This window comes from Saccoglossus kowalevskii, chromosome 7 (assembly GCF_978046115.1).
Source record: "Saccoglossus kowalevskii chromosome 7, keSacKowa6.1, whole genome shotgun sequence".
Taxonomy (NCBI): Eukaryota; Metazoa; Hemichordata; class Enteropneusta; family Harrimaniidae; genus Saccoglossus; species Saccoglossus kowalevskii.
The window spans coordinates 39,427,639-39,454,791 of record NC_140647.1 but is presented as its reverse complement, the minus strand read 5'-3'; the positions used below and the strand labels follow the sequence as shown (position 1 = coordinate 39,454,791).

The 27,153-nt window shown below is 35.7% G+C and overlaps 1 protein-coding gene across 1 annotated transcript in view; it reads left to right on the top strand.

Annotated features, from left to right (window-relative positions):
* Positions 1-27,153, top strand: part of LOC102806817 (DNA-directed RNA polymerase III subunit RPC2-like) — a 177,990-nt gene that overhangs the window by 78,310 nt on the left and 72,527 nt on the right. The window contains exon 10 of the mRNA XM_085501555.1: positions 534-695. Within this exon, the coding sequence (XP_085357681.1) occupies positions 534-695 (162 nt within the window). The remainder of the gene's footprint in view (positions 1-533; positions 696-27,153) is intronic.

The window sequence follows — 27,153 nt, the reverse complement described above, 5'->3', positions numbered from 1 at the left end:
TTAACATAACACAAAGGCTCGTTAACAAAAATCTAAAATAAGCTAGACTATACATTCAAAACTACCAATGATTCATTCGGATGACAAGTGTGACTTAAGCTACAGCAGTTTCAGCAGCCGGCCTCAAAAGTCAAATCTGCAATTTTTCTGTTGCTGAACATTAAACCACAACTGTCTAGTGGTATAAATAACTGGTATAATTAATTAATGGATAAATTGATATGTTCAATTTCTTCTCAAAATCTACTGAACTTGTTACTTGATTCTGTTGTGTAGCTGCTTTGATGACTGTAGATGTAGAAGTTTGTTAAGTTGATCTGCCAGATGTTATACAAATTATCAATCAAAAGCTATAAAACTAAATTATTATACAGTATACCATAATTCATCCAAATTGTTATGTCTAGGTAGAAGTCTGTAAGCAGTTATCAAGTTTATTCTTGACAATGGTGAAAGTGTAAACAGCGAGACAGTTGTCTGTGTGTCAACTTGTCCTACATTCTAACCAATCATAATGATAATTATTATTTTAGTTATTGGCCTTGCTGTTTGAAGATTTATTTAAGAAATTTAATGCGGAATTAAAGAAGATTGCTGATCAATGTATACCAAAACCAAGAGCAGCTCAATTTGATATTGTGAAGCATATGAGACAAGATCAGATAACTAATGGACTTATCAATGCCATATCCACAGTAAGTATCACCTGGACAGAGTAACAAAGATCTTTTTGAAAGTTGTCAAATCAATCAACCAGAATTGTTGAGAAGTGGCTGCAGAGTTGGATCAAATAACCCTGTAAATTGTTAGTATTGTAAACTTCCATACTATGAGTCAGATGGCATTCAAATAGTACATCACAAAGAGCAGAGCTATGTTAGTTAAAGACTTAAGGTTTGAGATGCAATGAAATAAAATATGTATAAAAACAAATTTTGAATATTCTTTTTTTTTATACCCCATGCATCTAATACTATTTGCACATATAGGCAGTTTCTAAGATTTCTATGATTATTTATATTTTTGGGAAAAAGGTTTTATTTAGGGGCCCAAGCCTGTAGGGCGTAGCCCCTATTCTTATTGTTCGGTTTTTTCTTCTTTCTTCATTAGGGGCCCAAGCCCGAAGGGCGAGGCCCCTATTCTTATTGTCCGGTTTTTTCTTCTTCATCTTCTTTCTTCCGTAACTTTTTTCGTCAAGCCATTTGAGAAAACCGCTGAACAGAATGGTCTGATAATGCTCTATACTGATAGTCCATAATGTGAACTGGTGCAACATGCTTTCAGAATTTCGATTGGACAATTAGTTTGGCAGCCATATTGGATTGAAATAAAACCGGAAGTGGCTGTTTGACCACTTTCTGAGGGTCTAGGCGTCTAGATTTTTTTATGGTATATAGTACAACTCATGTGTAATAAATATCAGCAATAAAAACTTTAGCGGTCATGTGACTTTTCCCGCCATTTTGTTTTTCCTAAAAACGGCAAAAAACACTTGAAAATCTTCTTCTTCAGAACCACCAAGCAGAATGCTCTCATATGTAGTATTTAGCTTCTATATATGAATCCCATTTATGTTTGAAAAAATGTTTACGATTGGTCACGTGGTTTGGCCACCATTTTGGATTTCTTCTAAACAGGAAGTAGTTTTTTACTCTGGCAACACTTGAGGGAATATTTTCAATTTTGCTTCATGGCATCTGTGTATCAAGCCCTTTCAGAAACCTAAAAAAAATTTCAGATCAGTCACATGGTTTAGCCGCCATTTTGGATTTTAAGCAAAATTGACCAAAAGTTTGGGTATTTGTTTCTCAGAGACGATTCAACCAATCTACTAGATGTTTTTATATTTACCATGCCTGGCCTTAGCTGCATACGAGAAAAATAATATTATTTTGATCAGTCACGTGGTTTGGCCGCCATCTTGGATTTTGTGAAAATAGAAATTATGCAACTACATGTTTTGTATTAGTCTGATTTCTTTCAAATTTTGTATGTGCATTTGTGTCATCAGATGCATCATTTTGCCCCAATAGCACACTGTTAGGCCACGTGGCTGGGCACCCATGGGGTGGGGGCTTCTAACCTCATTAATATGCATAACTGTTATAACTCAAGCACTGTTGTAGTTAGGATGATGAATCCTGTGTTATTATGACAACCTTGAACAAGAGATTCGATTAAAATAACAAATGACCATATATGGTCATGTGAGCTCATTAATATGCATAACTGTCATATCTCAAACACTGTTGCAGTTAGGAAGTGGAATCCTGTGTTATTATGACAACAGTGAACAAGAGATTTGATTAAAATAACAGATAACCATATATGGTCATGTGAACTCATTAATATGCATAACAATTATATCTTAAACACTGTCGCAGTTAGGAAGATAAATCCTGTGTCATTATGACAACAGTGAACAAGAGATTTGATTAAAATAACAGATAACCATATATGGTCATGTGAACTCATTAATATGCATAGCAGTCATATCTAAAACACTGTCGCAGTTAGGAAGATGAATCCTGTGTTATTATGACAACAGTGAACAAGAGATTTGATTAAAATAACAGATGACCATATATTGTCATGTGAACTCATTAATATGCATAACCATTATATCTTAAACACTGTTGCAGTTAGGAAGATGAATCCTGTGTTATTATGACAACAGTGAACAAGAGATTTTATTAAAATAACAGATAACCATATATGGTCATGTGAACTCATTAATATGCATAACCATTATATCTTAAACACTGTTGCAGTTAGGAAGATGAATCCTGTGTTATTATGACAACAGTGAACAAGAGATTTGATTAAAAATAACAGATGACCATATATGGTCATGTGAACTCATTAATATGCAAAGCAGTCATATCTAAAACACTGTCGCAGAGCAGGACATGTAACAAGTGTCATTATGAAGACATTGAATGAAAGATGTAACTGACATTAGAAATGGCTATATATGATTATGTAATCTCATTATTAAGAACATGGCTCATTATATATCCTGAAAACCATATTTCGATAACCAAACCAGGTAAATACATGGTACCAACTTCATTTTGACCTCATGTTACTGATAATTCAAGCTACCTGATTGTCTAACATGTGACCACATTAATTATGAAACAGAATTTTGTCAGCTTGGGCCCCGGTGACGCCGCTTGCGGCTTTAATTAGGGGCCCAAGCCTGAAGGGCGAGGCCCCTATTCTTATTGTCCGGTTTTTAGGGGCCCAAGCCCGAAGGGCGAGGCCCCTATTCTTATTGTCCGGTTTTTTCTTCTTCATCATCTTCTTTCTTCCGTAACTTTTTTCGTCAAGCCGTTTGAGAAAACCGCTGCACAGAATGGTCTGATAATGCTCTATACTGATAGTCCATAATGTGAACTGGTGCAACATGCTTTCAGAATTTCGATTGGACAATTAGTTTGGCAGCCATATTGGATTGAAATAAAACCGGAAGTGGCTGTTTGACCACTTTCTGAGGGTCTAGGCGTCTAGATTTTTTTTATGGTATATAGTACAACTCATGTGTAATAAATATCAGCAATAAAAACTTTAGCGGTCATGTGACTTTTCCCGCCATTTTGTTTTTCCTAAAAACGGCAAAAAACACTTGAAAATCTTCTTCTTCAGAACCACCAAGCAGAATGCTCTCATATGTAGTATTTAGCTTCTATATATGAATCCCATTTACGTTTGAAAAAATGTTTACGATTGGTCACGTGGTTTGGCCACCATTTTGGATTTCTTCTAAACAGGAAGTAGTTTTTTACTCTGGCAACACTTGAGGGAATATTTTCAATTTTGCTTCATGGCATCTGTGTATCAAGCCCTTTCAGAAACCTAAAAAAAATTTCAGATCAGTCACATGGTTTGGCCGCCATTTTGGATTTTAAGCAAAATTGACCAAAAGTTTGGGTATTTGTTTCTCAGAGACGATTCAACCAATCTACTAGATGTTTTTATATTTACCATGCCTGGCCTTAGCTGCATACGAGAAAAATAATATTATTTTGATCAGTCACGTGGTTTGGCCGCCATCTTGGATTTTGTGAAAATAGAAATTATGCAACTACATGTTTTGCATTAGTCTGATTTCTTTCAAATTTTGTATGTGCATTTGTGTCATCAGATGCATCATTTTGCCCCAATAGCACACTGTTAGGCCACGTGGCTGGGCACCCATGGGGTGGGGGCTTCTAACCTCATTAATATGCATAACTGTTATAACTCAAGCACTGTTGTAGTTAGGATGATGAATCCTGTGTTATTATGACAACCTTGAACAAGAGATTCGATTAAAATAACAAATGACCATATATGGTCATGTGAGCTCATTAATATGCATAACTGTCATATCTCAAACACTGTTGCAGTTAGGAAGTGGAATCCTGTGTTATTATGACAACATTGAACAAAAGATTTGATTAAAATAACAGATGACCATATATAGTCACGTGAGCTCATTAATATGCGTAATCGTTATATCTCAAACACTGTTGCAGTTAGGAAGATGAATCCTGTGTCGTTATGACAACAGTGAACAAGAGATTTGATTAAAATAACAGATGACCATATATGGTCATGTGAACTCATTAATATGCAAAGCAGTCATATCTAAAACACAGTCGCAGAGCAGGACATGTAACTCGTGTCATTATGAAGACATTGAATGAAAGATGTAACTGACATTAGAAATGGCTATATATGATTATGTAATCTCATTATTGTGCATAAGAACATGGCTCATTATATATCCTGAAAACCATATTTCGATAACCAAACCAGGTAAATACATGGTACCAACTTCATTTCGACCTCATGTTACTGATAATACAATCTACCTGCAGCTGATTGTCTAACATGTGACTTCATTAATTATGAAACAGAATCTTATCAGCTTGGGCCCCGGTGACGCCGCTTGCGGCTTTAATTTCTTCTTTCTTCTTTCTTTCTTAGGGGCCCAAGCCCGAAGGGCGAGGCCCCTATTCTTATTGTCCGTTTTTTTCTTCTTTCTTTCTTTCTTTCTTCCGTAACTTTTTTCGTCAAGCCGTTTGAGAAAACCGCTGAACGGAATGGTCTGATAATGCTCTATACTGATAGTCCCTAATGTGAACTGGTGCAACATGCTTTCAGAATTTCGATTGGTCAATTAGTTTGGCAGCCATATTGGATTGAAATAAAACCGGAAGTGGCTGTTTGACCACTTTCTGAGGGTCTAGGCGTCTAGATTTTTTTATGGTATATAGTACAACTCATGTGTAATAAATATCAGCAATAAAAACTTTAGCGGTCATGTGACTTTTCCCGCCATTTTGTTTTTCCTAAAAACGGCATAAAACACTTAAAAATCTTCTTCTTCAGAACCACCAAGCAGAATGCTCTCATATGTAGTATTTAGCTTCTATATATGAATCCCATTTATGTTTGAAAAAATGTTTACTATTGGTCACGTGGTTTGGCCACCATTTTGGATTTCTTCTAAACAGGAAGTAGTTTTTTACTCTGGCAACACTTGAGGGAATATTTTCAATTTTGCTTCATGGCATCTGTGTATCAAGCCCTTTCAGAAACCTAAAACAATTTTAGATCAGTCACATGGTTTGGCCGCCATTTTGGATTTTAAGTAAAATTGACCAAAAGTTTGGGTATTTGTTTCTCAGAGACGATTCAACCAATCTACTAGATGTTTTAATATTTACCATGCCTGGCCTTAGCTGCATACGAGAAAAATAATATTATTTTGATCAGTCACGTGGTTTGGCCGCCATCTTGGATTTTGTGAAAATAGAAATTATGCAACTACATGTTTTGTATTAGTCTGATTTCTTTCAAATTTTGTATGTGCATTTGTGTCATCAGATGCATCATTTTGCCCCAATAGCACACTGTTAGGCCACGTGGCTGGGCACCCATGGGGTGGGGGCTTCTAACCTCATTAATATGCATAACTGTTATAACTCTAGCACTGTTGTAGTTAGGATGATGAATCCTGTGTTATTATGACAACCTTGAACAAGAGATTCGATTAAAATAACAAATGACCATATATGGTCATGTGAGCTCATTAATATGCATAACTGTCATATCTCAAACACTGTTGCAGTTAGGAAGTGGAATCCTGTGTTATTATGACAACATTGAACAAAAGATTTGATTAAAATAACAGATGACCATATATAGTCACGTGAGCTCATTAATATGCATAACCATTATATCTCAAACACTGTTGTAATTAGGAAGATGATTCATGTGTTATCATGACAGCAGTGAACCTGAGATTTGATTAAAATAACAGATGACCATATATGGTCATGTGAACTCATTAATATGCATAACCATTATATATTAAACACTGTTGCAGTTAGGAAGATGAATGCTGTGTTATTATGACAACAGTGAACAAGAGATTTGATTAAAATAACAGATAACCATATATGGTCATGTGAACTCATTAATATGCATAACCATTATATCTTAAACACTGTTGCAGTTAGGAAGATGAATCCTGTGTTATGACAACAGTGAACAAGAGATTTGATTAAAAATAACGGATGACCATATATGGTCATGCGAACTCATTAATATGCAAAGCAGTCATATCTACAACACTGTCGCAGAGCAGGACATGTAACTAGTGTCATTATGAAGACATTGAATGAAAGATGTAACTGACATTAGAAATGGCTATATATGATTATGTAATCTCATTATTAAGAACATGGCTCATTATATATCCTGAAAACCATATTTCGATAACCAAACCAGGTAAATACATGGTACCCAACTTCATTTTGACCTCATGTTACTGATAATTCAAGCTACCTGATTGTCTAACATGTGACCACATTAATTATGAAACAGAATCTTGTCAGCTTGGGCCCCGGTGACGCCGCTTGCGGCTTTAATTAGGGGCCCAAGCCCAAAGGGCGAGGCCCCTATTCTTATTGTCCGGTTTTTTTAGGGGCCCAAGCCCGAAGGGCGAGGCCCCTATTCTTATTGTCCGGTTTTTTTAGGGGCCCAAGCCCAAAGGGCGAGGCCCCTATTCTTATTGTTCGGTTTTTTCTTCTTTCTTCTTCTTTCTTCCACAACTTCTTTCGTCAAGCCGTTTGAGAAAACTGCTGAACTGAATAGTCTGAAAATGCTCTATACTTATAGTCCCTAATGTGAACTAGTGCAACATGCTTTCAGAATTTTGATTGGTCAATTAGTTTGGCAGCCATATTGGATTGAAATAAAACCGGAAGTGGCTATTTGACTACTTTTTGAGGGTCTAGGCGTCTTGATTTTTTTATGGTATATAGTACAACTCATGTGTAATAGATATCAACAATAAAAACTTTAGCGGTCATGTGACTTTTCCCGCCATTTTGTTTTTCCTAAAAACGGCAAAAAACACTTGAAAATCTTCTTCTTCAGAACCACTATGCAGAATGCTCTCATATGTAGTATTTGGCTTCTATATATGAATCCCATTTACGTTTGAAAAAAGTGTTATGATTGGTCACATGGTTTGGCCGCCATTTTGGGTTTCTTCTAAACAGGAAGTAGTTTTTTACTCTGGCAAAACTTGAGGGATTATTCTCAATTTTGCTTCATGGCATCTGTATATCAATCCCTTTCAGTAACCTAAAAAAGATTTCAGATCAGTCACATGGTTTGGCCGCCATCTTGGATTTTAAGCAAAATTGATCAAAAGTTTGGGCATTTGTTTCTCAGAGGTGATTCACCCAATCTACAAGATGTTTTTATATTTACCATGCCTGGCCTGATTTCCATATGAGAAAAATAATATTATTTTGATCAGTCACATGGTTTGGCCGCCATCTTGGATTTTATGAAAACAAACCTTGTGCATTTACATGTGTTGTATTGGTTCGATTTGGCTAAAATTGTACATGCGCATTCTACTCATGAGATGCATTCTTTCAACCGAATGGCACGTGGCTGGGTTTTGTCGCCAAGCACCTAAGGGGTGGGGGCTTCTAACCTCATTAATATGCATAACTGATATATCTCAAGCACTGTTGGAGTTAGGAAGATGAAACCTGTGTTATTATGACAACATTAAACAATTGATTTCATTAAAATAACAGATTACCATATATGGTCATGTGAACTCATTAATATGCATAACCATTATATCTCAAACACTGTTGTAGTTAGGAAGATGATTCCTGTGTTATCATGACAACAGTGAACAAGAGATTTGATTAAAATAACAGATGACCATATATGGTCATGTGAACTCATTAATATGCATAACCATTATATCTTAAACACTGTTGCAGTTAGGAAGATGAATCCTGTGTTATTATTACAACAGTGAACAAGAGATTTGATTAAAATAACAGATGACCATATATGGTCATGTGAACTCATTAATATGCATAGCAGTCATATTTAAAACACAGTCGCAGAGCAGGACATGTAACTCGTGTCATTATGAAGACATTGAATGAAAGATGTAACTGACATTAGAAATGGCTATATATGATTATGTAATCTCATTATTGTGCATAAGAACATGGCTCATTATATATCCTCAAAACCATATTTCGATAACCAAACCAGGTAAATACATGGTACCAACTTCATTTCGACCTCATGTTACTGATAATACAATCTACCTGCAGCTGATTGTCTAACATGTGACCTCATTAATTATGAAACAGAATCTTATCAGCTTGGGCCCCGGTGACGCCGCTTGCGGCTTTAATTCTTCTTTCTTTCTTTCTTTCTTTCTTCCGTAACTTTTTTTGTCAAGCCGTTTGAGAAAACCGCTGAACGGAATGGTCTGATAATGCTCTATACTGATAGTCCCTAATGTGAACTGGTGCAACATGCTTTCAGAATTTCGATTGGTCAATTAGTTTGGCAGCCATATTGGATTGAAATAAAACCGGAAGTGGCTGTTTGACCACTTTCTGAGGGTCTAGGCGTCTAGATTTTTTTATGGTATATAGTACAACTCATGTGTAATAAATATCAGCAATAAAAACTTTAGCGGTCATGTGACTTTTCCCGCCATTTTGTTTTTCCTAAAAACGGCAAAAAACACTTGAAAATCTTCTTCTTCAGAACCACCAAGCAGAATGCTCTCATATGTAGTATTTAGCTTCTATATATGAATCCCATTTAGGTTTGAAAAAATGTTTACGATTGGTCACGTGGTTTGGCCACCATTTTGGATTTCTTCTAAACAGGAAGTAGTTTTTTACTCTGGCAACACTTGAGGGATTATTTTCAATTTTGCTTCATGGCATCTGTGTATCAAACGCTTTCAGAAACCTAAGAAAGATTTCAGATCAGTCACATGGTTTGGCCGCCATCTTGGATTTTAAGCAAAATTGACCAAAAGTTTGGGCATTTGTTTCTCAGAGGTGATTCAACCAATCTACTAGATGTTTTTATATTTACTATGCGTGGCCTTAGCTGCATACGAGAAAAATAATGTTATTTTGATCAGTCACGTAGTTTGGCCGCCATCTTGGATTTTGTGAAAATAGAAATTATGCAACTACATGTTTTGTATTAGTCTGATTTCTTTCAAATTTTGTATGTGCATTTGTGTCATCAGATGCATCATTTTGCCCCAATAGCACACTGTTAGGCCACGTGGCTGGGCACCCATGGGGTGGGGGCTTCTAACCTCATTAATATGCATAACTGTTATAACTCAAGCACTGTTGTAGTTAGGATGATGAATCCTGTGTTATTATGACAACCTTGAACAAGAGATTCGATTAAAATAACAAATGACCATATATGGTCATGTGAGCTCATTAATATGCATAACTGTCATATCTCAAACACTGTTGCAGTTAGGAAGTGGAATCCTGTGTTATTATGACAACATTGAACAAAAGATTTGATTAAAATAACAGATGACCATATATAGTCACGTGAGCTCATTAATATGCGTAATCGTTATATCTCAAACACTGTTGCAGTTAGGAAGATGAATCCTGTGTCATTATGACAACAGTGAACAAGAGATTTGATTAAAATAACAGATAACCATATATGGTCATGTGAACTCATTGATATGCATAACCATTATATCTTAAACACTGTCGCAGTTAGGAAGATAAATCCTGTGTCATTATGACAACAGTGAACAAGAGATTTGATTAAAATAACAGATAACCATATATGGTCATGTGAACTCATTAATATGCATAGCAGTCATATCTAAAACACTGTCGCAGTTAGGAAGATGAATCCTGTGTTATCATGACAACAGTGAACAAGAGATTTGATTAAAATAACAGATGACCATATATGGTCATGTGAACTCATTAATATGCATAACCATTATATCTTAAACACTGTTGCAATTAGGAAGATGAATCCTGTGTTATTATGACAACAGTGAACAAGAGATTTGATTAAAATAACAGATGACCATATATGGTCATGTGAACTCATTAATATGTATAGCAGTCATATCTGAAACACTGTCGGAGAGCAGGACATGTAACTTGTGTCATTATGAAGACATTGAATGAAAGATGTAACTGACATTAGAAATGGCTATATATGATTATGTAATCTCATTATTGTGCATAAGAACATAGCTCATTATATATCCTGAAAACCCTATTTCGATAACCAAACCAGGTAAATACATGGTACCAAGTTAATTTTGACCTCATGTTACTGATAATTCAAGCTACCTGATTGTCTAACATGTGACCACATTAATTATGAAACAGAATCTTGTCAGCTTGGGCCCCGGTGACGCCGCTTGCGGCTTTAATTTCTTCTTTCTTTCTTTCTTTCTTCCGTAACTTTTTTCGTCAAGCCGTTTGAGAAAACCGTTGAACGGAATGGTCTGATAATGCTCTATACTGATAGTCCCTAATGTGAACTGGTGCAACATGCTTTCAGAATTTTGATTGGTCAATTAGTTTGGCAGTCATATTGGATTGAAATAAAACCGGAAGTGGCTGTTTGACCACTTTCTGAGGGTCTAGGCCTCTAGGTTTTTTTTATGGTATATAGTACAACTCATGTGTAATAGATATCAGCAATAAAAACTTTAGCGGTCATGTGACTTTTCCCGCCATTTTGTTTTTCCTAAAAACGGCAAAAAACACTTAAAAATCTTCTTCTTTAGAACCACCAAGCAGAATGCTCTCATATGTAGTATTTAGCTTCTATATATGAATCCCATTTAGGTTTGAAAAAATTATTACGATTGGTCACGTGGTTTGGCCACCATTTTGGATTTCTTCTAAACAGGAAGTAGTTTTTTACTCTAGCAACACTTGAGGGATTATTTTCAATTTTGCTTCATGGCATCTGTATATCAAACCCTTTCAGAAACCTAAAACAGATTTCAGATCAGTCACATGGTTTGGCCGCCATTTTGGATTTTAGGCAAAATTGACCAAAAGTTTGGGCATTTGATTCTCAGAGATGATTCAACCAATCTACTAGATGTTTTTATATTTACCATGCCCGGCCTTAGCTCCATATGAGAAAAATAATATTATTTTGATCAGTCACGTGGTTTGGCCGCCATCTTGGATTTTGTGAAAATAGAAATTATGCAACTACATGTTTTGTATTTGTCTGATTTCTTTCAAATTTTGTATGTGCATTTGTGTCATCAGATGCATCATTTTTCCCCAATAGCACACTGCTAGGCCACGTGGCTGGGCACCCATGGGGTGGGGGCTTCTAACCTCATTAATATGTATAACTGTTATAACTCAAGCACTGTTGTAGTTAGGATGATGAATCCAGTGTTATTATGACAACGTTGAACAAGAGATTTGATTAAAATAACAGATGACCATATATGGTCATGTGAGCTCATTAATATGCATAACCGTTAAATCTTAAACACTGTTGCAGTTAGGAAGATGAATCCTGTGTTATTATGACAACAGTGAACAAGAGATTTGATGAAAATAACAGATGACCATATATGGTCATGTGAACTCATTAATATGCATAACCATTATATCTTATACACTGTAGCAGTTAGGAAGATGAATCCTGTGTTATTATGACAACAGTGAACAAGAGATTTGATTAATATAACAGATGACCATACATGGTCATGTGAACTCATTAATATGCATAGCAGTCATATCTGAAACACTGTCGCAGAGCAGGACGTGTAACTAGTGTCATTATGAAGACATTGAATGAAAGATGTAACTGACATTAGAAATGGCTCTATATGATTATGTAATCTCATTATTGTGCATAAGAACATGGCTCATTATATATCCTGAAAACCATATTTCGATAACCAAACCAGGTAAATACATGGTACCAACTTCATTTCGACCTCATGTTACTGATAATTCAAGCTACCTGATTGTCTAACATGTGACCTCATTAATTATGTAACAGAATCTTATCAGCTTGGGCCCCGGTGACGCCGCTTGCGGCTTTAATCTTCTTTCTTTCTTCTTTCTTTCTTCTTTCTTCCGTAACTTTTTTCGTCAAGCCGTTTGAGAAAACCGCTGAACAAAATGGTCTGATAATGCTCTATACTGATAGTCCATAATGTGAACTGGTGCAACATGCTTTCAGAATTTCGATTGGACAATTAGTTTGGCAGCCATATTGGATTGAAATAAAACCGGAAGTGGCTGTTTGACCACTTTCTGAGGGTCTAGGCGTCTAGATATTTTTATGGTATATAGTACAACTCATGTGTAATAAATATCAGCAATAAAAACTTTAGCGGTCATGTGACTTTTCCCGCCATTTTGTTTTTCCTAAAAACGGCAAAAAACACTTGAAAATCTTCTTCTTCAGAACCACCAAGCAGAATGCTCTCATATGTAGTATTTAGCTTCTATATATGAATCCCATTTATGTTTGAAAAAATGTTTACGATTGGTCACGTGGTTTGGCCACCATTTTGGATTTCTTCTAAACAGGAAGTAGTTTTTTACTCTGGCAACACTTGAGGGAATATTTTCAATTTTGCTTCATGGCATCTGTGTATCAAGCCCTTTCAGAAACCTAAAAAAAATTTCAGATCAGTCACATGGTTTGGCCGCCATTTTGGATTTTAAGCAAAATTGACCAAAAGTTTGGGTATTTGTTTCTCAGAGACGATTCAACCAATCTACTAGATGTTTTTATATTTACCATGCCTGGCCTTAGCTGCATACGAGAAAAATAATATTATTTTGATCAGTCACGTGGTTTGACCGCCATCTTGGATTTTGTGAAAATAGAAATTATGCAACTACATGTTTTGTATTAGTCTGATTTCTTTCAAATTTTGTATGTGCATTTGTGTCATCAGATGCATCATTTTGCCCCAATAGCACGCTGTTAGGCCACGTGGCTGGGCACCCATGGGGTGGGGGCTTCTAACCTCATTAATATGCATAACTGTTATAACTCAAGCACTGTTGTAGTTAGGATGATGAATCCTGTGTTATTATGACAACCTTGAACAAGAGATTCGATTAAAATAACAAATGACCATATATGGTCATGTGAGCTCATTAATATGCATAACTGTCATATCTCAAACACTGTTGCAGTTAGGAAGTGGAATCCTGTGTTATTATGACAACATTGAACAAAAGATTTGATTAAAATAACAGATGACCATATATAGTCACGTGAGCTCATTAATATGCGTAATCGTTATATCTCAAACACTGTTGCAGTTAGGAAGATGAATCCTGTGTCATTATGACAACAGTGAACAAGAGATTTGATTAAAATAACAGATAACCATATATGGTCATGTGAACTCATTAATATGCATAACCATTATATCTTAAACACTGTCGCAGTTAGGAAGATAAATCCTGTGTCATTATGACAACAGTGAACAAGAGATTTGATTAAAATAACAGATAACCATATATGGTCATGTGAACTCATTAATATGCATAGCAGTCATATCTAAAACACTGTCGCAGTTAGGAAGATGAATCCTGTGTTATTATGACAACAGTGAACAAGAGATTTGATTAAAATAACAGATGACCATATATGGTCATGTGAACTCATTAATATGCATAACCATTATATCTTAAACACTGTTGCAGTTAGGAAGATGAATCCTGTGTTATTATGACAACAGTGAACAAGAGATTTGATTAAAATAACAGATAACCATATATGGTCATGTGAACTCATTAATATGCATAACCATTATATCTTAAACACTGTTGCAGTTAGGAAGATGAATCCTGTGTTATTATGACAACAGTGAACAAGAGATTTGATTAAAAAAAACAGATGACCATATATGGTCATGTGAACTCATTAATATGCAAAGCAGTCATATCTAAAACACTGTCGCAGAGCAGGACATGTAACAAGTGTCATTATGAAGACATTGAATGAAAGATGTAACTGACATTAGAAATGGCTATATATGATTATGTAATCTCATTATTAAGAACATGGCTCATTATATATCCTGAAAACCATATTTCGATAACCAAACCAGGTAAATACATGGTACCAACTTCATTTTGACCTCATGTTACTGATAATTCAAGCTACCTGATTGTCTAACATGTGACCACATTAATTATGAAACAGAATCTTGTCAGCTTGGGCCCCGGTGACGCCGCTTGCGGCTTTAATTAGGGGCCCAAGCCCAAAGGGCGAGGCCCCTATTCTTATTGTCCGGTTTTTAGGGGCCCAAGCCCGAAGGGCGAGGCCCCTATTCTTATTGTCCGGTTTTTCTTCTTTCTTTCTTTCTTTCTTTCTTCTGTAACTTTTTTCGTCAAGTCGTTTGGGAAAACTGCTGAACGGAATGGTCTGATAATGCTCTATACTGATAGTCCATAATGTGAACTGGTGCAACATGCTTTCAGTATTTCGATTGGTCAATTAGTTTGGCAGCCATATTGGATTGAAATAAAACCGGAAGTGGCTGTTTGACCACTTTCTGAGGGTCTAGGCGTCTAGATTTTTTTATGGTATATAGTACAACTCATATGTAATAGATATCAGCAATAAAAACTTTAGCGGTCACGTGACTTTTCTCGCCATTTTGTTTTTCCTAAAAACGGCAAAAAACACTTGAAAATCTTCTTTTTCAGAACCACCTAGCAGAATGCTCTCATATGTTGTATTTAGCTTCTATATATGAATCCCATTTACGTTTGAAAAAATGTTTACGATTGGTCACGTGGTTTGGCCACCATTTTGGATTTCTTCTAAACAGGAAGTAGTTTTTTACTCTGGCAACACTTGAGGGAATATTTTCAATTTTGCTTCATGGCATCTGTGTATCAAGCCCTTTCAGAAACCTAAAAAAAATTTCAGATCAGTCACATGGTTTGGCCGCCATTTTGGATTTTAAGCAAAATTGACCAAAAGTTTGGGTATTTGTTTCTCAGAGACGATTCAACCAATCTACTAGATGTTTTTATATTTACCATGCCTGGCCTTAGCTGCATACGAGAAAAATAATATTATTTTGATCAGTCACGTGGTTTGGCCGCCATCTTGGATTTTGTGAAAATAGAAATTATGCAACTACATGTTTTGTATTAGTCTGATTTCTTTCAAATTTTGTATGTGCATTTGTGTCATCAGATGCATCATTTTGCCCCAATAGCACACTGTTAGGCCACGTGGCTGGGCACCCATGGGGTGGGGGCTTCTAACCTCATTAATATGCATAACTGTTATAACTCAAGCACTGTTGTAGTTAGGATGATGAATCCTGTGTTATTATGACAACCTTGAACAAGAGATTCGATTAAAATAACAAATGACCATATATGGTCATGTGAGCTCATTAATATGCATAACTGTCATATCTCAAACACTGTTGCAGTTAGGAAGTGGAATCCTGTGTTATTATGACAACATTGAACAAAAGATTTGATTAAAATAACAGATGACCATATATAGTCATGTGAGCTCATTAATATGCGTAATCGTTATATCTCAAACACTGTTGCAGTTAGGAAGATGAATCCTGTGTCATTATGACAACAGTGAACAAGAGATTTGATTAAAATAACAGATAACCATATATGGTCATGTGAACTCATTAATATGCATAACCATTATATCTTAAACACTGTCGCAGTTAGGAAGATGAATCCTGTGTCATTATGACAACAGTGAACAAGAGATTTGATTAAATAATAGATAACCATATATGGTCATGTGAACTCATTAATATGCATAACCATTATATCTTAAACACTGTTGCAGTTAGGAAGATGAATCCTGTGTTCTTATGACAACAGTGAACAAGAGATTTGATTAAAATAACAGATGACCATATATGGTCATGTGAACTCATTAATATGCATAGCAGTCATATCTGAAACACTGTCACAGAGCAGGACATGTAACTAGTGTCATTATGAAGACATTGAATGAAAGATGTAACTGACATTAGAAATGGCTATATATGATTATGTAATCTCATTATTGTGCATAAGAACATGGCTCATTATATATCCTGAAAACCATATTTTGATAACCAAACCAAGTAAATACATGGTACCAACTTCATTTTGACCTCATGTTACTGATAATACAAGCTACCTGATTGTCTAACATGTGACCTCATTAATTATGAAACAGAATCTTGTCAGCTTGGGCCCCGGTGACGCCGCTTGCGGCTTTAATTAGGGGCCCAAGCCCGAAGGGCTAGGCCCCTATTGTTATTGTTCAGTTTTTTCTTCTTTCTTTCTTTCTTCCGTAACTTTTTTCGTCAAGCCGTTTGAGAAAACCGCTGAAGAGAATGGTCTGATAATGCTGTATACTGATAGTCCCTAATGTGAACTGGTGCAACATGCTTTTAGAATTTTGATTGGTCAATTAGTTTGGCAGCCATATTGGATTGAAGTTAAACAGGAAGTGGGTATTTAACCACTTTCTGGGGGTCTAGGCGATCAGGGTTTTTTATGGCATATAGTACAACTCATGTGTAATAGATATATGAAAAAAAATTCTAAACGTAAACCTCAACTTTTTCCGCCATGTTTTTTCTCCCCAAAACGGGAAAAAACGCTTGAAAATCTTCTTCTTCAGAACCACCAAGCGAAATGCTCCCATATATAGTATTTAGCTTCAATATACAAAGCACATTTAAGTTTGAAAAAATTGTTATGATTGGTCACATGGTTTGGCCGCCATTTTGGATTTCTTCTAGACAGGAAGTAATTTTTTTTTATCAAGCTACAATTATGTGACCATTTTCTAATCAGCTAAATTGCAGCTTTATAATGACCTATTTCAGATATCGAAGAAAAAATTCAGATAAGTCGCATGGTTTGGCCGCCATCTTGGATTTTAGGCAAAATTGACCAACATTTTGGACATTTGTTTCTCAGAGGTGCTTCAACCGATCAACTAGATACGTTGTATGTCAGATGTATGGCCATAGGTCCATTTGAAAAAAATAATATATTTTTGATCAGTCACGTGGTTTGGCTGCCATCTTGGATTTTAGATAAAAATGACCAAAAGTTTGGCCATTTGTTTCTCAAAGGTGCTTTAACCTATCAACTAGATATGTTGTATATATTATGTTTGGCCATTGCTCCATTTGAAACAAATGATATAGTTTTGATCAGTCACATGGTTTGGCCGCCATCTTGGATTTCAAATAAAAATGACCAAAAGTTTGGGCATTTGTTTCTTTAAGCTGCTTCAACCGATCTACTAGATGTTTTCATTAATAATATGTCTGGCCATAGCTCCACATGAGAAAAATAATATAATTTTGATCAGTCACATGATTTAGCCGCCATCTTGGATATTGTGCAAACAGAAATTGTTCAATTACATGTGTTGTATTGGTCCGATTGGAATAAAATTTTATACGTGTATTCTACTCTTTAGATACATTCTTTCCCCTGAATGGCATATGGCTAGGTCATGTGGCTACGCACCCATGGGGTGGGGGTGGGGGCTTCTAACCTCATTAGTATGCATAACTGCTATATCTCAAGCACTGTTGTAGTTAGGAAGATGTAACCTGCGCTATTATGATGACGTTAAACAAGACATTTGACTAAAATAACAGAAGACCATATATGGTCATGTGAACTCATTAATATGCATAACCATTATATCTCAAACACTGTTGCAGTTAGGAAGATGAAACTTGTGTTATTATGATGATGTTGAACAAGAAATGTGATTAAAATAACAGATGACCATATATGGTCCTGTGAGCTCATTAATATGCATAACTGTCATATCTGTAACACTGTTACAGAACAGGATATGTAACTTATACCATAATGAAGGCATCAAACAAACCTCATTATTATCCATAAACACATGGCTAATTATATATTTTGAAAACCATATCTTAATAACCAGACCAGGTAAATACATGCAACTAACTGCATCTGTACTTAATGTAATTGTTCATTCAAACTTCCTGGTCTACATTATTAAGATGATGAGCTCTTACTAAAATAAAAGATGACCATATATGGTCACGTGAACTCATTAATATGCATAACTGTCATATCTGAAACACTGTTGCAAAACGGGACATGCAACCAGTGCCATAATGAAGTAATCAAACAAAAGACTAATATAAAAGAATACCATATATGACATTGTAACCTCAATAATATGCATAAGCACATGGCTCCTTATATATTCTAAAAACCATATCTCATTACCAAACCAGGTAAATAGAAGGCACATCAACCTCAAGGTACAAATCATTCAAAGTACCTTAATGGCAATTCGGTGACCACTTTAATGACGAAATTCGTCCGATAGCTTGGGCCCCGGTGACGCCGCTTGCGGCTTTAATTTCTTCATCTTCTTTCTTCCGTAACTTTTTTCGTCAAGCCGTTTGAGAAAACCGCTGAACAGAATGATCTGATAACGCTCTATACTGATAGTCCCTAATGTGAACTAGTGCAACATGCTTTCAGAATTTCGATTGGTCAATTAGTTTGGCAGCCATATTGGATTGAAATAAAACCGGAAGTGGCTATTTGACCACTTTCTGAGGGTCTAGGCGTCTAGATTTTTTTATGGTATATAGTACAACTCATGTGTAATAAATATCAGCAATAAAAACTTTAGCGGTCACGTGACTTTTCCCCGCCATTTTGTTTTTCCTAAAAACGGCAAAAAACACTTAAAAATCTTCTTCTTCAGAACCACCAAGCAGAATGCTCTCATATGTAGAATTTAGCTTCTATATATGAAGCTCATTTACGTTTGAAAAAATTGTTATGATTAGTCACATGGTTTGGCCGCCATTTTGGGTTTCTTCTAAACAGGAAGTAGTTTTTTTACTCATGCCACACTTGAGGGATTATTTTCAATATTGCGTCATGGCATCTCTATATCAATCTCTTTCAGAAACCTAAAAAAGATTTCAGATCAGTCACATGGTTTGGCCGCCATCTTGGATTTTAAGCAAAATTGACCAAAAGTTTGGGCATTTGTTTCTCAGAGGTGATTCAACCAATCTACTAGATGTTTTTATATTTACCATGCCTGGCCTTAGCTCCATATGAGAAAAATAATATTATTTTGATCAGTCACATGGTTTGGCCGCCATCTTGGATTTTATGAAAACAAATCTTGTGCATTTACATGTGTTGTATTAGTCCGATTTGGCTAAAATTGTATATGTGCATTCTACTCTTGAGATGCATTCTTTCAACCGAATGGCACGTGGCTGGGTTTTGTCGCTGGGCGCCTAAGGGGTGGGGGCTTCTAACCTCATTAATATGCATAACTGTTATAACTCAATCACTGTTGGAGTTAGGAAGATGAAACCTGTGTTATTATGACAACATTTAACAATTGATTTCATTGAAATGACAGATTACCATATATGGTCATGTGAACTCATTAATATGCATAACCATTATATCTTAAACACTGTTGCAGTTACGAAGATGAATCCTGTGTTATTATGACAACAGTGAACAAGATATTTGATTAAAATAACAGATGACCATATATGGTCATGTGAGCTCATTAATATGCAAAGCAGTCATATCTAAAACACTGTCGCAGAGCAGGACATGTAACTAGTGTCATTATGAAGACATTGAATGAAAGATGTAACTGACATTAGAAATGGCTATATATGATTATGTAATCTCATTATTGTGCATAAGAACATGGCTCATTATATATCCTGAAAACCATATTTCGATAACCAAACCTGGTAAATACATGGTACCAACTTCATTTTGACCTCATGTTACTGATAATTCAAGCTACCTGATTGTCTAACATGTGACCACATTAATTATGAAACAGAATCTTGTCAGCTTGGGCCCCGGTGACGCCGCTTGCGGCTTTAATTAGGGGCCCAAGCCTGTAAGGCGTGGCCCCTATTCTTATTGTCCGGTTTTTAGGGGCCCAAGCCCAAAGGGCGAGGCCCCTATTATTATCGTTCAGTTTTTTCTTTCTTTCTTTCTTTCTTCCGTAACTTTTTTCGTCAAGCCGTTTGAGAAAACTGCTGAACTGAATAGTCTGAAAATGCTCTATACTTATAGTCCCTAATGTGAACTAGTGCAACATGCTTTCAGAATTTTGATTGGTCGATTAGTTTGGCAGCCATATTGGATTGAAATAAAACCGGAAGTGGCTGTTTGACCACTTTCTTAGGGTCTAGGCGTCTAGATTTTTTTATGGCATATAGTACAACTCATGTGTAATAGATATCAGCAATAAAAACTTTAACGGTCATGTGACTTTTCCCGCCATTTTGTTTTTCCTAAAAACGACAAAAAACGCTTAAAAATCTTCTTCTTCAGAACCACCAAGCAGAATGCTCTCATATGTAGTATTTATCTTCTATATATGAATCCCATTTATGTTTGAAAAAATTATTGTGATTGGTCACGTGGTTTGGCCGCCATATCGGGTTTCTTCTAAACAGGAAGTAGTTTTTTTACTCATGCCACACTTGAGAGATTATTTTCCATATTGCTGTATGGCATCTCTATATCAATCTCTTTCAGAAACCTAAAAAAGATTTCAGATCAGTCACATGGTTTGGCCACCATCTTGGATTTTAAGCAAAATTGTCCAAAAGTTTGGGTATTTGTTTCTCAGAGGTGATTCAACCAATCTACTAGATGTTTTTATATTTACCATGCCTAGCCTTAGCTACATATGAGAAAAATAATATTATTATGATCAGTCACATGGTTTGGCCGCCATCTTGGATTTTATGAAAACAAATCTTGTGCAATTACATGTGTTGTATTGGTCCGATTTGGATAAAATTGTATATGTGCATACTACTCTTGAGATGCATTCTTTCAACTGAATGGCACGTGGCTGGGTTTTGTCGCTGGGCGCCTAAGGGGTGGGGGCTTCTAACCTCATTAATATGCATAACTGATATATCTCAAGCACTGTTGGAGTTAGGAAGATGAAACCTGTGTTATTATGACAACATTAAACAATTGATTTCATTAAAATAACAGATGACCATATATGGTCATGTGAACTCATTAATATGCATAACCATTATATTTTAAACACTGTTGTAGTTAGGAAGATGAATCCTGTGTTATTATGACAACAGTGAACAAGAGATTTGATAAAAATAACAGATGACCGTATATGGTCATGTGAACTTATTAATATGCATAGCAGTCATATCTAAAACACTGTCGCAGAGCAGGACATTTAACTCGTGTCATTATGAAGACATTGAATGAAAGATGTAACTAACATTAGAAATGGCTATATATGATTATGTGATCTCATTATTGTGCATAAAAACATGGCTTATTTTATATCCTGAAAACCATATTTCGATAACCAAACCAGGTAAATACATGGTACCAATTTCATTTTGATCTCATGTTACTGATAATTCAAGCTACCTGATTGTCTAACATGTGATCTCATTAATTATGAAACAGAATCTTGTCAGCTTGGGCCCCGGTGACGCCGCTTGCGGCTTTAATTTCTTTCTTCTTTCTTTCTTTCTTTCTTCCGTAACTTTTTTCGTCAAGCCGTTTGAGAAAACCGCTGAACAGAATGATGTGATAATGCTCTATACTGATAGTTCCTAATGTGAGCTGGTGCAACATGCTTTCAGAATTTGGATTGGTCAATTAGTTTGGCAGCCATATTGGATTGAAATAAAACCGGAAGTGGCTGTTTGACCACTTTCTGAGGGTCTAGGCGTCTAGATTTGTTTATGGTATATAGTACAACTCATGTGTAATAGATATCAGCAATAAAAACTTTAGCGGTCATGTGACTTTTCCCGCCATTTTGTTTTTCCTAAAAACAGCAAAAAACACTAAAAAATCTTCTTCTTCAGAACCACCTAGCAGAATGCTCTCATATGTAGTATTTAGCTTCTATATATGAATCCCATTTATGTTTGAAAAAATTATTATGATTGGTCACGTGGTTTGGCCACCATTTTGGATTTCTTCTAAACAGGAAGTAGTTTTTTACTCTGGCAACACTTGAAGGATTATTTTCAATTTTGCTTCATGGCATCTGTATATCAAACCCTTTCAGAAACCTAAAAAAGATTTCAGATCAGTCACATGGTTTGGCCGCCATCTTGGATTTTAAGCAAAATTGACCAAAAGTTTGGGCATTTGTTTCTCAGAGGTGATTCAACCAATCTACTAGATGTTTTTATATTTACCATGCCTGGCCTTAGCTCCATATGAGAAAAGTAATATTATTTTGATCAGTCACGTGGTTTGGCCGCCATCTTGGATTTTGTGAAAATAGAAATTATGCAACTACATGTTTTGTATTAGTCTGATTTCTTTCAAATTTTGTATGTGCATTTGTATCATCAGATGCATCATTTTGCCCCAATAGCACACTGCTAGGCCAAGTGACTGGGCACCCATGGGGTGGGGGCTTCTAGCCTCATTAATATGCATAACTGTTATAACTCAAGCACTGTTATAGTTAGGATGATGAATCCTGTGTTATTATGACAACGTTGAACAAGAGATTTGATTAAAATAACAAATGACCATTTATGGTCATGTGAGCTCATTAATATGCATAACCATTATATCTTAAACACTGTTGCAGTTAGGAAGATGAATCCTGTGTTATTATGACAACAGTGAACAAGAGATTTGATTAAAATAACAGATGACCATATATGGTCATGTGAACTCATTAATATGCATAACCATTATATCTTAAACACTGTTGCAGTTAGGAAGATGAATCCTGTGTTATGACAACAGTGAACAAGAGATTTGATTAAAATAACAGATGACCATATATGGTCATGTGAACTCATTAATATGCATAGCAGTCATATCTGAAACACTGTCGCAGAGCAGGACATGTAACTAGTGTCATTATGAAGACATTGAATGAAAGATGTAATTGACATTAGAAATGGCTATATATGATTATGTAATCTCATTATTGTGCATAAGAACATGGCTCATTATATATCCTGAAAACCATATTTCGATAACCAAACCAGGTAAATACATGGTACCAACTTAATTTCGACCTCATGTTACTGATAATACAAGTTACTAGTATCTGATTGTCTAACATGTTGACCTCATTAATTATGAAACAGAATCTTATCAGCTTGGGCCCCGGTGACGCCGCTTGCGGCTTTAATTTCTTCTTTCTTTCTTTCTTCCGTAACTTTTTTCGTCAAGCCGTTTGAGAAAACCGCTGAAGAGAATGGTCTGATAATGCTGTATACTGATAGTCCCTAATGTGAACTGGTGCAACATGCTTTTAGAATTTTGATTGGTCAATTAGTTTGGCAGCCATATTGGATTGAAGTTAAACAGGAAGTGGGTATTTGACCACTTTCTGAGGGTCTAGGCGATCAGGGTTTTTTATGGCATATAGTACAACTCATGTGTAGTAGATATATGAAAAAAAATTCTAAACGTAAACCTCAACTTTTTCCGCCATGTTTTTTCTCCCAAAAACGGGAAAAAACCCTTGAAAATCTTCTTCTTCAGAACTACCAAGCGAAATGCTCCCATATATAGTATTTAGCTTCAATATACAAAGCACATTTAAGTTTGAAAAAATTGTTATGATTTGTCACATGGTTTGGCCGCCATTTTGGATTTCTTCTAGACAGGAAGTAGTTTTTTTTTATCAAGCCACAATTATGTGATCATTTTCTAATCAGCTAAATTGCAGCTTTATAATGACCTCTTTCAGATATCAAAGAAAAAATTCAGATAAGTCGCATGGTTTGGCCGCCATCTTGGATTTTAGGCAAAATTGACCAAAATTTTGGACATTTGTTTCTCAGAGGTGCTTCAACCGATCAACTAGATACGTTGTATATCAGATGTATGGCCATAGGTCCATTTGAAAAAAATAATATATTTTCGATCAGTCACGTGGTTTGGCCGCCATCTTGGATTTTAGATGAAAATGACCAAAAGTTTGGCCATTTGTTTCTCAAAGGTGCTTCAACCTATCAACTAGATATGTTGTATATATCATGTTTGGCCATTGCTCCATTTGAAACAAATGATATAGTTTTGATCAGTCACATGTTTGGCCGCCATCTTGGATTTCAAATAAAAATGACCAAAAGTTTGGGCATTTGATTCTTTAAGCTGCTTCAACCGATCTACTAGATGTTTTCATTAATAATATGTCTGGCCATAGCTCCATATGAGAAAAATAATATAATTTTGATCAGTCACATGATTTAGCCGCCATCTTGGATATTGTGCAAACAGAAATTGTTCAATTACATGTGTTGTATTGGTCCGATTAGAATAAAATTTTGTACGTGTATTCTACTCTTTAGATACATTCTTTCCCCTGAATGGCATATGGCTAGGTCATGTGGCTACGCACCCATGGGGTGGGGAGCTTCTAACCTCATTAGTATGCATAACTGCTATATGTCAAGCACTGTTGTAGTTAGGAAGATGTAACCTGCGCTATTATGATGACGTTAAACAAGAGATTTGACTAAAATAACTGAAGACCATATATAGTCATGTGAACTCATTAATATGCATAACCATTATATCTCAAACACTGTTGCAGTTAGGAAGATGAAACTTGTATTATTATGATGATATTGAACAAGAAATGTGATTAAAATAACAGATGACCATATATGGTCCTGTGAGCTCATTAATATGCATAACTGTCATATCTGTAACACTGTTACAGAACGGGATATCTAACTTGTACCATAATGAAGGCATCAAACAAACCTCATTATTATCCATAAACACATGGCTAATTATATATTTTGAAAATCATATCTTAATAACCAGACCAGGTAAATACATGCAACTAACTGCATGTGTACCTAATGTAACTGTTCATTCAAACTTCCTGGTCTACATTATTATTAAGATGATGGTAAACAAGAGCTCTCACTAAAATAAAAGATGACCATATATGGTCATGTGAACTCATTAATATGCATAACTGTCATATCTGAAACACTGTTGCAAAACGGGACATGCAACCAGTGCCATAATGAAGTAATCAAACAAAAGACTAATATAAAAGAATACCATATATGACATTGTAACCTCAATAATATGCATAAGCACATGGCTCCTTATATATTCTAAAAAGCATATCTCATTACCAAACCAGGTAAATAGAAGGCACATCAACCTCAAGGTACAAATCGTTCAAAGTACCTTAATGGCTATTCGGTGACCACTTTAATGACGAAATTCGTCCGATAGCTTGGGCCCCGGTGACGCCGCTTGCGGCTTTAATTAGGGGCCCAAGCCCAAAGGGCGAGGCCCCTATTCTTATTGTCCGGTTTTTTCTTCTTTCTTTCTTCTTCTTTCTTCCGTAACTTTTTTCGTCAAGCCGTTTGAAAAAAACGCTTAACGGAATGGTCTGATAATGCTCTATACTGATAGTCCCTAATGTGAACTGGTGCAACATGCTTTCAGAATTTTGATTGGCCAATTAGTTTGGCAGCCATATTGGATTGAAATAAAACCGGAAGTGGCTGTTTGACCACTTTCTGAGGGTCTAGGCCTCTAGATTTTTTTATGGTATATAGTACAACTCATGTGTAATAAATATCAGCAATAAAAACTTTAGCGGTCACGTGACTTTTCCCGCCATTTTGTTTTTACTAAAAACGGCAAAAAACACTTTAAAATCTTCTTCTTCAGAACCACCTAGCAGAATGCTCTCATATGTAGTATTTAGCTTCTATATATGAAGCCCATTTACGTTTGAAAAAATTATTACGATTGGTAACGTGGTTTGGCCACCATTTTGGATTTCTTCTCAACAGGAAGTAGTTTTTTACTCTGGCAACACTTGAGGGATTATTTTCAATTTTGCTCCATGGCATCTGTGTATCGAACCCTTTCAGAAACCTAAAAAAAATTTCAGATCAGTCACATGGTTTGGCCGCCATCTTGGATTTTAAGCAAAATTGACCAAAAGTTTGGGCATTTGTTTCTCAGAGACGATTCAACCAATCTACTATATGTTTTTATATTTACCATGCCTGGCCTTAGCTCCATATGAGAAAAATAATATTATTTTGATCAGTCACGTGGTTTGGCCGCCATCTTGGATTTTGTGAAATTAGAAATTATGCAACTACATGTTTTGTATAAGTCTGATTTCTTTCAAATTTTCTATGTGCATTTGTGTCATCAGATGCATCATTTTGCCCCAATAGCACACTGCTAGGCCACGTGGCTGGGCACCCATGGGGTGGGGGCTTCTAACCTCATTAATATGCATAACTGTTATAACTCAAGCACTGTTGTAGTTAGGATGATGAATCCTGTGTTATTATGACAACAGTGAACAAGAGATTTGATTAAAATAACAGATGACCATATATGGTCATGTGAACTCATTAATATGCATAACCATTATATCTTAAACACTGTTGCAGTTAGGAAGATGAATCCTGTGTTATTATGACAACAGTGAACAAGAGATTTGATTAAAATAACAGATGACCATATATGGAGATGTGAGCTCATTAATATGCATAACTGTCATATCTCAAACACTGTTGCAGTTAGGAAGATGAATCCTGTGTTATTATGACAACATTCAACAAGAGATTTGATTAAAATAACAGATGACCATATATGGCCATGTGAGCTCATTAATATGCATAACTGTTATATCCTAAGCACTGTTGCAGGTAGGAAGATGAAACCTGTGTTATTATGATGATGTTAAACAAGAGATTTGATTAAAATAACA